The 15,896-nt window shown below is 47.5% G+C and overlaps 2 protein-coding genes across 8 annotated transcripts in view; one reads left to right on the top strand and one right to left on the bottom strand.

Moving 5' to 3' along the window:
* The window catches only part of NCOR1 (nuclear receptor corepressor 1), a 197,346-nt gene extending 182,611 nt beyond the window's left edge, over positions 1 to 14,735 (top strand). For 5 of the 7 annotated variants that reach the window (XM_069761106.1, XM_069761107.1, XM_069761109.1 and 2 more), the window contains 4 exons: positions 559 to 612; positions 826 to 1,029; positions 1,390 to 1,572; positions 13,517 to 14,735. In XM_069761106.1, the coding sequence (XP_069617207.1) occupies positions 559 to 612; positions 826 to 1,029; positions 1,390 to 1,572; positions 13,517 to 13,704 (629 nt within the window). In that variant the 3' untranslated portion in view covers positions 13,705 to 14,735. The remainder of the gene's footprint in view (positions 1 to 558; positions 613 to 825; positions 1,030 to 1,389; positions 1,573 to 13,516) is intronic. The other 2 variants (XM_069761111.1, XM_069761112.1) reach the window with 1 other exon arrangement.
* TTC19 (tetratricopeptide repeat domain 19) overlaps positions 7,450 to 15,896 on the bottom strand; it is a 67,643-nt gene continuing 59,196 nt past the window's right edge. Inside the window, exon 11 of the mRNA XM_069761115.1 lies at positions 7,450 to 7,470. The gene's annotated coding sequence lies outside the window, so the exon portion shown is untranslated. The remainder of the gene's footprint in view (positions 7,471 to 15,896) is intronic.

Raw genomic sequence — 15,896 nt, forward strand, 5'->3', positions numbered from 1 at the left:
TCTTTAAGGCAACTTGTGGGAATTACTCTTAGGCTGGGGTCATACTTGCGAGTGCAATGCGAGAAATTCGCCTCAGTACCCGGCACTGCCGCCGGCACTCGGGACCGGAGTGTGTGGCTGCATGTATTTCTATGTAACTGAACGCTCCGGTCCCGAGTGTCGGCAGCAGTGCTGGGTATTACGGAGCCTTACCATAACACATTCTATTATTATGGGCGTATTATAGGGCTAATACTTTATTGGCAGAGATATGAATGTTTCCCCGTAGTAGTGATCACTTATATTATTCGGGCCAGTTTCCTATTCCTCACATAATGAATGGATTGGTAGCCGGAGACTTGGGTTTACTGGGGTGTCTGTAATCCATTTGTGCCCAAAATTCTTCAGCAGTCATTGATGGGGCATAGAATAAAAATCTTTTCTGTCTGACTGCATTAAAGTATAACTTATTTGTATACAGGATATTTTCTTATTGTTCTTGTATCTTACTCTGTATTTTTCTGTGTCAGTCAATAATTGATAACTGTGACTAATGAAAGCTGGAATTATTTATTACAGCTGCTGCTCAACCAGGAACCGAGATCTTTAACTTGCCGGCAGTCACTAGCTCGGGTAAGAGCATAGATAGATAGTAAAAGGTTTACCAGATGTAAAGTTAGCTTGGTCATTAACATTATTATACTTGTCTTTTATCCTTAGGATAGGCCATCACTATTATATAAGTTGGGGTCCCAGCTGACCACCAAAGCACGATCCATCTAATGCTGATGGCCTATCCGAAGAATCATTGCAATAATAACAGCACCGCTGTTCCCTTTTCCACAGGAGCCATCAGTTCTCGAGGTCATTCCTTTGCTGATCCCGCCAGTAATCTCGGTCTCGAGGACATTATCCGTAAAGCTTTAATGGGCAGTTTTGATGATAAGTCTGATGACCACAGTGTCCTAATGAGTGTAGCACAAGGCAACTCTTCAGCTTCTTCAAACAGTGATTCCCGCAGAGAAGAAGCAAATCCATCACCCAATTCAGGTTGGTATTAGAAATCAGCAGAGGATGTTATGTCCCTGTGATGGCTTAGTGGCTAAGGTAGTAGTATCCGATACCGCTGCGCATCACCTACCTGTAGTATGTCTCCATTAATCCTATAAATGTGTAGTAGTATGAAATCAAACATTGCCATTGGAACGTCACACATCCAGTCCTTTTATACCTTGGACCAAGGTGCTGCCCTTGCTGTTCCCCCCGCAGGTAAAATATGGAGGCCATCATTCCATTCACTTTGTGAAAGGGCCCACAATTCTGTGATCTGCAGGACTGACCTGCACCAGTATCGCACTCTTCCATCAGCCCTTTCCGACTACCTTTTATAAAAAGTTCTCCATGTTACAGGCGGAGGAACCATCAAGCAAAAACTGATAAGCAAATCTGGCAGCCGCAAAATGAAGTCCCCCATGCCTGGCAGCCAGGCATACTTGGGGGCTGAACGGCCCTCTTCTGTCTCCTCCGTTCACTCAGAAGGAGACTACAGACAGGCCCCTGCATGGGCCTGGGAAGACCGACCTTCTTCCACAGGTGAGAGCAAGCACATTTGCTTTACAAGCCCATTACATAGTGTGTAGTTACATTTTGGGAAAACTTGGGCAGACATACTGTATTTTTTACTGTTCATGAAAATAATTTCCATAACTCAAAATTAGAGTGATAAGCTCATAATAAACCAAAGGCAATTACATAAATTACGTCATTTCCTTGTATTTTATAACCTACAGGCTATGTTCCCACGATCCTGAATGAACCGCGCTATAGATGCAGTATATTTTCACTGCGTCCAAAACTCTGCCGTCTATTGAACGCCGGTAAATCCACATGTGGTCACTGAACCGTGCGGATTCACCGCATCCAATACTTTCTATTGGTTTCATTTCTGTAGCGGAGACTAGCATCCCTGCAAGAGAACTTGACATGCTGCAGTCCTGACGCGCCACATGTCAGTTTACGTGCGGGATCCGCAAATGCACGTAGTCGCGTAGTGGATGTGCTGTAACATCTGGCCACTGCGGTTTTGACGCTGAATAAATACACAGCGTCCAAACCGCAGCAATTCCTCAATGTGGGAACGTACCCTCAGGCTATAAATGATATTTCTGATGTGACCTGCACTTTATACCTCTCAAAAGTCATATCCTTATTTGTGGTCTCTGCAGAAGGTGTATTCAGGTGTTATGTCCTGCTGCTCATTTTACCTCTGAAATTTGCTTTTTTGTTTGTTAAATGCTAATGGCATATGGCTGAAAAGACAGGAACAAAAATCCTAAATCATTCTGTTAAATACAAGTCGTTTGTTTGCTCTTATGAGTTAAACCTATAGTCTGACTTGTTGATCCAGAAGAAGCCAAAAGCTCCATGACACCAATTCTGGTAGCTCCATATTAGGGGAAAAATTCCTTTTCGACTCTGCAATCAAGACTAGCTCCCTGGATCAGGGTCCCATCAAAGAATGCGGTGCCCATAACCTGTATCATTATATTTATCCAGAAAGGCGTCCAGACCTTCCATAGCCTCACTGCTCCTACCGTAAAGAATCTGATTATTCTGTTAGATGTAGAGGAGGCCCTCTTGTCCTCATAGCAGGCTTATGTTTAAAGATCTCATTAGAAAGACCTCTGAACTGTCCCCTCATATATCTGAAATTTGTAATTTTTCCAAACCCCAAATTTGCTAACCCGTCTTGGTTCTGCAGTCTACACATTCGCTCTTCTCTGCCCACAGCGAAGTTCAGCAACATCCTTTTTCTACACAATTCCCATGGTGCTGGACAAGGGAGGAAGCTAGGCTTACTTTCCATGCTCTGTGCGCTGATGTGTATTAGTCTTTGTCTTTCACCTGTGTGCCCCGCCATGGCAGTACTGCTGTACTCCACCATGGGTTTTTCTATACGGAGCCACAGCATCTAATTTTTACAGATATATTGCAATTCTGTAATATAAGATGCATCGGTTTTAAGATGCACCCCAAACTAGAGGCAAAAGAAATGTTTTCATAAAATGGTGGTGCGTGTTATAATCTGCTTTTACGGTAGCTTACCTTGGGGGGTGGCGGTGATGGAGCAGAGAAGCTGCGGGCCCCAGGCTGGTAGGACGGGGTGTTCGGCATTTTGTGAAAGCCCTGAGCCCTGCCCCTTCCACACCTTTTAATGCGGTGGACTCTGGGGAAAATGGAGGCCGGAAGTGGTTCAGTTGAGATCTTGGGATCTGATATCTCAATCTGCGCACGCGCCGCCTCCAGCGGCCATTTTCCCAGAGTCCACTACATTGAAGAGTATGAAAAGTGTAGGATTCCTGGCTTTCACAAAATGTGGGCAGAGCCCCGCACCACCTCACATCTGCCTCCACCAGAAGCTTTTTGCATTAGTGATCCTGGGACCCCACTCCACCACAGCTACAATTCGGATTATTAGTCACACTCCCATTTTCCCTCCAAATTTTTTGGGGAAAAAGTGCGGCTTATAATTTGAAAAATATGGTAACTGCTGCTGTATGAAAACAGGTTGCACATGGATGACAAATGAGAAAAAAAAATTGGCTAAGTTTTCTAGATGAAACTGTGACTACTTATGTTATACTCTTCTGTAACCTTAGCCCTAGCGTGAGCACACAATTTGCACCGCAGCATGGCCTCGGACTTCCTCTAAAGCGGGGGGTCTCAAAACGTGCCTGGGTATATGGCTTCCACACAGGAAAAAAATGTAAATTTGACGGCCACATTCTGTGCAAGATGAGATGATATTTTTAATGATACCAGTTTTGTTTCTATACACCTTTAACATTTTTGTCATTTTATTTGTTTTAAATGACATTAATTGCATGGGTTATGGTACAGTTTTATAGCTTAGGTCGATATGGATGTGGCGATAACAAATGTGCATTGGCTTTTTTTGTTCATAAAACAGCATTTTTAGTTGCACAATATTTTTTCATACTTTATTTAGAATTTTTTTTTTTTTACACTTTTTCCCTTTTTTGTCCCCCAGTTGGTCCCATACAATACAATTAGCACCATATAGTTATTACTATAAGATGTTGGCTAGATTGTCTCCCATCCTGCTCCCCATATAGCAGTAATATCCCCCATCCCCCTCCCCATATAGCAGTAATATCCCCCATACTGGTCCCCATATAGCAGTAATATCCCCCATACTGGTCCACGTATAGCAGTAATATCCCCCATACTGGCCCACGTATAGCAGTAATATCCCCCAAACTGGTCCCCATATAGCAGTAATATCCCCCATACTGTTCCCCATATAGCAGTAATATCCCCCATACTGGTCTCCATATAGCAGTAATATCCCCCATACTGTTCCCCATATAGCAGTAATATCCCCCATACTGGTTCCCATATTGTAGTAATGTCCCCCTCCTGGTCCCCATGTAGCAGCCATGTCCCCATCCTGGTCCCCATATTGCAGTAATATCCCCCATACTGGTTCCCATATTGTAGTAATATCCCCCATACTGGTCCCCATATAGCAGTAATATCCCCCATACTGGTCCCCATATAGCAGTAATATCCCCCATACTGGTCCCCATATAGCAGTAATATCCCCCATACTGGTCTCCATATAGCAGTAATATCCCCCATACTGGTCCCCATATAGCAGTAATATCCCCCATACTGGTCCACGTATAGCAGTAATATCCCCCATACTGGTCCCCATATAGCAGTAATATCCCCCATACTGGTCTCCATATATCAGTAATATTCCCCATCCTGCTCCCCGTATGGCAGTAATATCCCCCATACTGGTCCCCATATAGCAGTAATATCCCCCATCCTGCTCCCGATATAGCAGTAATATCCCCCATACTGGTTCCCATATTGTAGTAATGTCCCCCACCTGGTCCCCATGTAGCAGCCATGTCCCCATCCTGGTCCCCATATAGCAGTAATATCCCCCATACTGGTTCCCATATTGTTGTAATATCCCCCATACTGGTCCCCATATAGCAGTAATATCCCCCATACTGGTCCCCATATAGCAGTAATATCCCCCATCCTGCTCCCCATATAGCAGTAATATCCCCCATCCTGGTCCCCATATAGCAGTAATATCCCCCATCCTGCTCCCCATATAGCAGTAATATCCCCCATACTGGTTCCCATATTGTAGTAATGTCCCCCTCCTGGTCCCCATGTAGCAGCCATGTCCCCATCCTGGTCCCCATATAGCAGTAATATCCCCCATACTGGTTCCCATATTGTAGTAATGTCCCCATCCTGGTCCCCATGTAGCAGCCATGTCCCCATCCTGGTCCCCATATAGCAGTAATATCCCCCATCCTGCTCCCCATATAGCAGTAATATCCCCCATCCTGCTCCCCATATAGCAGTAATATCCCCCATCCTGCTCCCCATATAGCAGTAATATCCCCCATACTGGTTCCCATATTGTAGTAATGTCCCCCTCCTGGTCCCCATGTAGCAGCCATGTCCCCATCCTGGTCCCCATATAGCAGTAATATCCCCCATACTGGTTCCCATATTGTAGTAATGTCCCCATCCTGGTCCCCATGTAGCAGCCATGTCCCCATCCTGGTCCCCATATAGCAGTAATATCCCCCATACTGGTTCCCATATTGTAGTAATGTCCCCATCCTGGTCCCCATATTGCAGTAATGTCCCCCTCCTGGTCCCCATATTGCAGTAATGTCCCCCATCCTGGTCCCCTCTTAGCAGCCATGTCCCCCTCCTGGTCCCCATAGGGTCATTCCATGTCAAGTGAACCAATGATTTTTACCACTATATTTTTAATTCTTTTGAGATTTTGTTATTTGGTAATAGTGTGTCAGAGAATGCAAAATGTGAAGAAAAAAATTTTAACTCATTTTCAAAGTTCGGAAAAAGTGCAAATTTCGGTGTTGCCTGCCTTTACATTTCTCCCCATAACTCAGGCTAGAAAAGAGATAGAGAAACAAACTAAACACCATTCTACTCAGAACTGTACAGGCTATCACCAGATATGTCACAAGAGTATCGTTGATAATATTTTACCTATGCGAACGCAAGTGCAAAAGTTTAAAACACATTTCCGAAAAAAAAAACTTTAATTTAAAAATTTCAAAAACTGCACATGTGCCTGCTCTGCTCCTAGCCACATCTGTACCAAAATACAAGCTGGGATCGTGATCGGATCATATTTTAAAAAATAAAACTATTACAGTGTCAATTTGAAAATCTCGCATTCAGATCTGTTCAGCCTGTGGTCTAACAGTGCGGGGTCTAGATTTACCAAATAATCCATGATTTTTAGATGTTACGGTATTATTTTATTATGTTACCACTTAGAAGCAGGAGAGGACAGAGGAGAAGCTTTGTTAGGGCTGAGAATGACCAGGGGTAGACGGTGACTGCAGAGCAGATGACCGGCCGGCAGCTCGGGCCTCCACAGACCGTATTCACACCAAATCTTAACACCCAGGAAACTCCTCAAATGGAGGGAGAAAAACATTCATAACATCCAGTTCATGTATTGTACAAACCAGTACTACGAAGAGGAGGAGGAGAGTTTGTGAAAACCTCGGTTACAGGAAGCAGAAAGGGGACTCGGCAATACCGGACTGTCACCCCTAGAAATAAAGACAGTGACGACCATGACGTGGTAGAAGGCGGCACAAGATCGGCAATGGATGACATAACTGGTGATGTGACCTGTGAATATGATCGGCGCTGGCGGCTACTAGACTCTCCAAAGATTGTGAAAATGAAGGCGTAGAAGTGACTTTTCTGCACTTTCTGGTCCAGCGCCGTCCTTTGTGTATCCAAGAAAACCAGACATTGTAAAAGTTACAAAAATCAGATATAACTCAGGTGGAGCCGAGCACCATGACCGGCCGCACATACTCTGACACAGAAGGAACCGGCCATTGCTAGTAAACGCTTATGGACAAGATGACATTTCTCCCACTAGAAGGGACACATTGATGATAACAGGCCGTGGGAAAACCTATTAATTGTTTGATTAGTTCATATTTTATAGAACGAGGATTTAACTACTGGACTATTCTTCTTAGACACTTCATAAATGACATGTTTAGTGATATAATAGAAAAAAATTTGTTCCATGTATAAATAGGTGGTAGAAATATTGGTTCTTTTAATCTTGTTTTTAACATAAAATTAGGATGAGACTGTATTTAGAAAATCACACTTGAGGATATGATCACCTTTTATCTTTTGGCTTGTTCAATGAATTCAGGTTGAAAATGCTGAGCAAGTTGTTATGATGATTAAGATGGATTTATTCTGGCACTTCGGTATTTGTTTTTTGTGTTTCTTTATTGTTGTATATAAATGTTGAATTCAATAAATTGTGATTTGAAAAGAAAAAGGGAAGAAACGCGCACAAACATAAAATCAGATGATTCAAGGCTTTAAAAAAAAAAAAAAATTGACAGGTCCCAAGTTGAATCCCTGTGTAAATATAAACAAGAACACAAGTAACCCACATGCATGTTTTAACAATTTTAAAATATACGTTTTTTTCACAATTGCGCATCCAAATTTTGAATTTGATTTCTCCAAAACAAAATATCAAGAAACATAGTCTTGTGACATATCAAATGAAAGCTATCACCGTTCTGAGAACAATGATGCCTCTCCCACCTCTATATCTTAATTCCAGCCCGAGATATGATAAAAAATGTAAAGCCATACCAGGCAAACATCCGCACTTTTTCAAAACTTTAAAAATCTGTAAAAAATTAACTGATAAAAAAAAAATTCAAAACTTTTAATTTGTAATTAACTAAAGTTGTACTTCATAAAAACAAAAAAATAAAAAAAATCTACATACGTCAGGTAATATAGACTTTCTCAGCTTTACGTTATACACAGAGTATATAGGTCTCCGGATGTTCTATATAGAGCTGGGTTGAGACCCGATTCGGAATGCCCTAGGTGTAGGAATGATAATGCTGGAATGTTCCACATGCTCCGGTCGTGTCCGAAGTTGACTGTTTTTTGGTTAGTGGTTCTCAGCCGGATAGAAGGGGCGTATAGATGTGTAATTCCAAGGGAACCATTGGTGTGCGTGCTGGGATATGTGGATGAGATAATTGTAGATAACACATTGAAAATAGCAATAGCTAGACTGCTATACATGGCTCGGAAGGTCATAGCAAGAAACTGGATGAAAGAGGAGCCTCCCTCGAGGGGAGAATACATCAAGTATGCGGGGAAGGTCATAGCCTTAGAAAAGGGAGTATATCAGAAAAGAGGGAAAATGGTTCTGTATGACAAATTGTGGACGCCTTGGTTGGAATTGGGTTAGGAGGAGGTGATGGTATGTGTACACGTTGTGGATTCTCTGCGGATCCGCAGAGTTTTTTGAGGTGCAGAAACGCTGCAGATCCACAATTGATTTACAGTACAATGTAAATCAATGGGAAAAAAAATGCTGTGCACACTTTGCGGAAAATCCGCTGCGGTTTAAAAGAAGTAGCAGGTCACTTCTTTTTTGTGAATCTGCAGCGTTTTTGTACCCATTCCATTATAGAAAACCGCAGGGGTAAAAAAACACAGCAAATCTGTAAGAAAACCGCAGCAAAAACGCACAAAAAACACTGCGGAACCGCACAAAAAAACGCGACAAATCCGCAGGTGAGTTTTCTGCCAGGAGAGGCAGAATCCGCACCAGAAATTCCTAAGCCTAATCCGCAACATGTGCACATAGCCTAAGGGAAAATAGGCCTGAGGAGGTTTCGCCTATAAAATAATGGTATATAAATTCATAGTGAAGGACACTATATTATACTAAAGTATATAATGCTACAAGACATGTTAAAAGAAGGACGTGAGCTGTCTAAGTGGGAAAGGAGGGAGGGATGGGGATGAAGGGGGTGGGATAGGTAAAGGTGGGTTAATGCTGGGGGGGGGGATTTGAAAAACACATGTGTTATTGTTAAATGTTTATTGCATTTTTACAAATCAATAAAAATCTATTTGATTTAAAAAAAAAAAAAAGACGTCAGGTAAAAAAAATATTCATATTTAGATCACTTGATATGGAATGACCCCATATTGCAGTAATGTCCCCCATCCTGGTCCCCATGTAGCAGCCATGTCCCCCTCCTGGTCCCCATATTGCAATAATGTCCCCCTCCTGGTCCCCATGTAGCAGCCATGTCCCCCATCCTGGTCCCCTTTTAGCAGCCATGTCCCCCTCCTGGTCTCCATATTGCAGTAATGTCCCCCTTCCTGGTCCCCATGTAGCAGCCATGTCCCCCTCCTGGTCCCCACATTGCAGTAATATCCCCCTTCCTGGTCCCCATGTAGCAGCCATGTCCCCCTCCTGGTCCCCTTTTAGCAGCCATGTCCCCCTTCCTGGTCCCCATGTAGCAGCCATGTGCCCCTCCTGGTCCCCATGTGACAGCCATGTCCCCCTTCCTGGTCCCCATGTAGCAGCCATGTCCCCCTCCTGGTCCCTATGTAGCAGCCATGTCCCCCTCCTGGTCCCCTTTTAGCAGCCATGTCCCCCTTCCTGGTCCCCATGTAGCAGCCATGTCCCCCTCCTGGTCCCCATGTGGCAGCCATGTCCCCCTCCTGGTCCCCATGTGGCAGCCATGTCCCCCTCCTGGTCCCCTTTTAGCAGCCATGTCCCCCTTCCTGGTCCCCATGTAGCAGCCATGTGCCCCTCCTGGTCCCCATGTGGCAGCCATGTCCCCCTTCCTGGTCCCCATGTAGCAAGCCATGTCCCCCTCCTGGTCCCCATGTAGCAGCCATGTCCCCCTCCTGGTCCCTATGTAGCAGCCATGTCCCCCTCCTGGTCCCCTTTTAGCAGCCATGTCCCCCTTCCTGGTCCCCATGTAGCAGCCATGTGCCCCTCCTGGTCCCCATGTGGCAGCCATGTCCCCCTTCCTGGTCCCCATGTAGCAGCCATGTCCCCCTCCTGGTCCCCATGTAGCAGCCACGTCCCCCTCCTGGTCCCCATGTAGCAGCCATGTCCCCCCCCCCCTTCCTGGTCCCCATGTAGCAGCCATGTCCCCCCCCCCCCTTCCTGGTCCCCATGTAGCAGCCATGTCCCCCTCCTGGTCCTCATGTAGTAGCCACGTCCCCATCCTGGTCCCCATGTAGCAGCCATGTCCCCCTCCTGGTCCTCATGTAGTAGCCACGTCCCCATCCTGGTCCCCATGTAGCAGCCATGTCCCCCTTCCTGGTCCCCATGTAGCAGCCATGTGCCCCTCCTGGTCCCCATGTGGCAGCCATGTCCCCCTTCCTGGTCCCCATGTAGCAGCCATGTCCCCCTCCTGGTCCCCATGTAGCAGCCACGTCCCCCTCCTGGTCCTCATGTAGTAGCCACGTCCCCATCCTGGTCCCCATGTAGCAGCCACGTCCCCCTCCTGGTCCCCATGTAGCAGCCATGTCCCCCCCCCCCCCTTCCTGGTCCCCATGTAGCAGCCATGTCCCCCCCCCCTTCCTGGTCCCCATGTAGCAGCCATGTCCCCCTCCTGGTCCCCATGTAGTAGCCATGTCCCCCTCCTGGTCCCCATGTAGCAGCCATGTCCCCCTTCCTGGTCCCCATGTAGCAGCCATGTCCCCCTCCTGGTCCCCATGTAGCAGCCATGTCCCCCTCCTGGTCCCCATGTAGCAGCCATGTCCCCCTCCTGGTCCCCATGTAGCAGCCATGTCCCCCTCCTGGTCCCCATGTAGCAGCCACGTCCCCCTCCTGGTCCTCATGTAGTAGCCACGTCCCCATGTAGCAGCCACGTCCCCCTCCTGGTCCCCATGTAGCAGCCATGTCCCCCCCCCCTTCCTGGTCCCCATGTAGCAGCCATGTCCCCCCCCCTTCCTGGTCCCCATGTAGCAGCCATGTCCCCCTTCCTGGTCCCCATGTAGCAGCCATGTCCCCCTCCTGGTCCCCATGTAGCAGCCATGTCCCCCTCCTGGTCTCCATATTGCAGTAATGTCCCCCTTCCTGGTCCCCATGTAGCAGCCATGTCCCCCTCCTGGTCCCCACATTGCAGTAATATCCCCCTTCCTGGTCCCCATGTAGCAGCCATGTCCCCCTCCTGGTCCCTATGTAGCAGCCATGTCCCCCTCCTGGTCCCCTTTTAGCAGCCATGTCCCCCTTCCTGGTCCCCATGTAGCAGCCACGTCCCCCTCCTGGTCCTCATGTAGTAGCCACGTCCCCATGTAGCAGCCACGTCCCCCTCCTGGTCCCCATGTAGCAGCCATGTCCCCCCCCCCCCTTCCTGGTCCCCATGTAGCAGCCATGTCCCCCCCCCCCCTTCCTGGTCCCCATGTAGTAGCCATGTCCCCCTCCTGGTCCCCATGTAGCAGCCATGTCCCCCTTCCTGGTCCCCATGTAGCAGCCATGTCCCCCTCCTGGTCCCCATGTAGCAGCCATGTCCCCCTCCTGGTCCCCATGTAGCAGCCATGTCCCCCTCCTGGTCCCCATGTAGCAGCCACGTCCCCCTCCTGGTCCTCATGTAGTAGCCATGTCCCCCCCCCCCTTCCTGGTCCCCATGTAGTAGCCATGTCCCCCCCCCCCCCCTTCCTGGTCCCCATGTAGCAGCCATGTCCCCCTTCCTGGTCCCCATGTAGCAGCCATGTCCCCCTCCTGGTCCCCATGTAGCAGCCATGTCCCCCTCCTGGTCTCCATATTGCAGTAATGTCCCCCTTCCTGGTCCCCATGTAGCAGCCATGTCCCCCTCCTGGTCCCCACATTGCAGTAATGTCCCCCTTCCTGGTCCCCATGTAGCAGCCATGTCCCCCTCCTGGTCTCCATATTGCAGTAATGTCCCCCTTCCTGGTCCCCATGTAGCAGCCATGTCCCCCTCCTGGTCTCCATATTGCAGTAATGTCCCCCTTCCTGGTCCCCATGTAGCAGCCATGTCCCCCTCCTGGTCTCCATATTGCAGTAATGTCCCCCTTCCTGGTCCCCATGTAGCAGCCATGTCCCCCTCCTGGTCCCTATGTAGCAGCCATGTCCCCCTCCTGGTCCCCATGTAGCAGCCATGTCCCACCTCCTGGTCCCCATGTAGCAGCCACGTCCCCATCCTGGTCCCCATGTAGCAGCCATGTCCCCATCCTGGTCCCCATGTAGCAGCCATGTCCCCCCCCCCCCTTCCTGGTCCCCATGTAGCAGCCATGTCCCCCCCCCTTCCTGGTCCCCATGTAGCAGCCATGTCCCCCTCCTGGTCCCCATGTCCCCCTCCTGGTCCCCATGTAGTAGCCATGTCCCCCTCCTGGTCCCCATGTAGCAGCCATGTCCCCCTTCCTGGTCCCCATGTAGCAGCCATGTCCCCCTCCTGGTCCCCATGTAGCAGCCATGTCCCCCTCCTGGTCCCCATGTAGCAGCCATGTCCCCCTCCTGGTCCCCATGTAGCAGCCATGTCCCCCTCCTGGTCCCCATGTAGCAGCCACGTCCCCCTCCTGGTCCTCATGTAGTAGCCACGTCCCCCTCCTGGTCCCCATGTAGCAGCCATGTCCCCCCCCCCCTTCCTGGTCCCCATGTAGCAGCCATGTCCCCCTCCTGGTCCCCATGTAGCAGCCATGTCCCCCTCCTGGTCCCCATGTAGCAGCCATTTCCCCCTCCTGGTCCCCATGTAGCAGCCATGTCCCACCTCCTGGTCCCCATGTAGCAGCCATGTCCCCCCTCCTGGTCCCCATGTAGCAGCCATGTCCCCCTCCTGGTCCCCATGTAGCAGCCATGTCCCCCTCCTGGTCCCCATGTAGCAGCCATTTCCCCCTCCTGGTCCCCATGTAGCAGCCATGTCCCACCTCCTGGTCCCCATGTAGCAGCCATGTCCCCCCTCCTGGTCCCTATGTAGCAGCCATGTCCCCCTCCTGGTCCCCATGTAGCAGCCATGTCCCCCTCCTGGTCCCCATGTAGCAGCCATGTCCCACCTCCTGGTCCCCATGTAGCAGCCATGTCCCCCCTCCTGGTCCCCATGTAGCAGCCATGTCCCCCTCCTGGTCCCCATGTAGCAGCCATGTCCCCCTCCTGGTCCCCATGTAGCAGCCATGTCCCCCTCCTGGTCCCCATGTAGCAGCCATGTCCCCCCCCTTCCTGGTCCCCATGTAGCAGCCATGTCCCCCTCCTGCTCCCATGTAGCAGCCATGATCCCCATTAAAAAACCAATCTCTCACCTGTCCCCCACTCCCTCGGCGATCAGCGTCCTCCTCTTCTTCCACAGCCGGGGCAGTATATGGCCGTGCTGTCAGCTGCTGGCCTCTTGATTGCCCGGTGGCCGCTATTGGTATTGCAGTGTAGAGAGCTGGTCTCTGCGCCGCGATATATTTCAAATTAATGTGCGTCCGAGGTCTCACATTCATTTGAAGAGAAGCGCTGGGGTCAGCAGCCCCCTGGACTGGGGCATATCATTACGGGAGCTATGAAACAGCCTGAGGGGCCGCGTATTTGAAACCCCTACTCTAAAGCATGGAGCTGATAAAGGTGTATATTTGTGTTCGTATGTTGATCACAAAAGGCTGATTGTTTCTGTATTTTCTTTAGGGTCCACACAGTTCCCGTACAACCCGCTGACTATGGGAATACTGAACAATACCCCTCCATCATCCATCGCTTGTGCACCAACCTCCATGACGCAACCTTCTGCGCACCAGCAGAGCCGAATATGGGACCGTGAACCAGCGCCTCTGCTCTCATCACAGTATGAAACCCTGTCAGACAGTGACGACTGAAGCATTTTGTAGGTTTTGAACCCTGGTTTTACCAAGGTTTTTGTCAACCGGCTTCGAGACTTTTCCTAAGGAAAGCCACTTGAGAAGCACGGGGCAATCCTCCTGCACGTGGAATCCTAGAGCCGTGTAAAAAGTATATATATAAATGGATATCCGCCTGCTTTATCCAGGCCTGCAACTAGCAGAATGTAATTTGTAAAGACCTGATGTTCCACATTAGTATGTAAAGAAGTTTTAAGGATTTAAAAAAAAAGTTAAAAAAAAAAAGTGGATGACTGGACAGCTGCCGTTTTCCAACTATTTGTAAAGAAAACAGAACGTCTTTAAATCATTTTGTACATATTTGCAGTGGTTTATTATTTACTTTACTCTAGTATGGTGTATGTATGTTTTAAATCCACTCCCCAGCACTTGAGGGACTCTTATATATTATTTCATTTTTTTTAATCTATATTTTTTTCCCTTTCTGGGATTAGACGTAAACTTCCAAATGGCAAATCCTATAACTTTCCTGCACCTTATATGACTGGCCTTTGTCAGACTTATCGGCCATCCTTGATTTTTTGTAGAAGAACTTTGCAATTTTTATGCAACAAGAAAAAAAAAAACGGTAAAAATAGAAGAGCTCTAATATTGTTTGCCATTCTTCTAACCCATGATGAAACCCAGTATTTTTGAGTTGTTCTTGTTGGCTCATTGTAATGACAAAAAAACAAAACACAAACCTTTTTACAACTATTACTTTTATCACACCTCTCATATGAGCAAAAGCTTTCTGCACTAGCAATGACCATTGCAAATTTGTGTCTGTGAATTTTTAGGTTGTTTTTATCCTTTTAGAGAAACCTATTTCCCCAAGGAAACTAGTGGACGTATGTATATAGGCCGGACTGTCACCAGTCAGTCTCAAGGCCGACAGATTGGTGCAGTAGAAGTTTTAATTTTCCTCCCCCAACCGCTCCTTTCCTCTCACCGCTTTCATTTAATTCTATACATGAATTGTAATAAAAAGTTTTTTGCTCAAAACAAAATTTCCGTTTCCTTCTTTATAAATGGTGATGATTGAACTATTGCGCACTAGCCTTATTGCTGCCAGAACAGTTTCCAGACTATGATGCGTACAAATAAAACCTAAATTAGACCCGGACAACCCCTTCTGAATCCAAATGCGTCTCTCCCTCCCCCAGTAAAATAACATCATCTTTACTCAACTCCGGTGGCAGCGCCATTCCATCAGTGTCTTCACTTGCTCTCCTGGGGATCACATGACATTTTTATGGTACGTGAACCCTGCAGACAATCAGCGTCTGCTTCAGTGATGCCCTTTTTTGACCGCAGCTGACATCTGCAGGAAGTCTGAGCTGCTGCTGTTTTCGCTCTTCCTCTTGATGTCAAGGAGGGGAGAGATGGAAGCCAGCACTGATTAGCCACAGAGATTGCATGACATGATGTCATGCAAGCCCCGAGAGGCAGTGCTGACACTACTGAAACTGCTCTGGCACCGTAGCCGAGTGTAAGTGTTGTTATTTTACTGGGTATTGTCAGAGTAAAATACAATCCCTTTAAAACAATCTCTGTACTCATATACAGCGCCATGTATAACGTTTAGTGAAATTTCTACATAGCTTTTGGGGGGGGCATTCCCAGAATTTGGTATAAAAAAAAAAAAAGGCTGGGTTCCGACTCTTGAATCTGAAGTCAGAGGGGTTTTTTTATGGCAAACACAAACCATGAGTTTTTCCAGGTAAAATGCTCCCTTTTGGGTTTTTTTTTCTTGCAGACTTATTTTGCGTGAAGTGCCTGCCTTTAGATAGATAGCACAGTGCCTAGTTTGGTGCACAGCATCCGGATCCATTTCAAAGAAGTGACATGCATTTTTTTTTTTCTACCAGTTGTTTTTAAAAATATCTTAGAAATAAAATAACACTCAAAGTGAATTTCCAATATAAATTATTAGGAAGAGTATGGCAAGTGGCTTTTAGTCAGATTTTAGAGAAAATCTATTCCCCCAAAAACTCCATGTGAATATGGCCTCAGATAATGTTCATTTATTGCCGAGTTTTCTACAGCAAATCTGTAGCAAATTCTGTGTGTTATGGGTGGAATTTTCTGTAGATTTCAGCCTTTCTATTGCAAATGGAGAAATAAGTGCTGAAAGTGCACATAGGATTAACATCATGCTGCAGATTTAA

This window comes from Ranitomeya imitator, chromosome 3 (genome assembly GCF_032444005.1).
Source record: "Ranitomeya imitator isolate aRanImi1 chromosome 3, aRanImi1.pri, whole genome shotgun sequence".
NCBI classification, from domain to species: domain Eukaryota; kingdom Metazoa; phylum Chordata; class Amphibia; order Anura; family Dendrobatidae; genus Ranitomeya; species Ranitomeya imitator.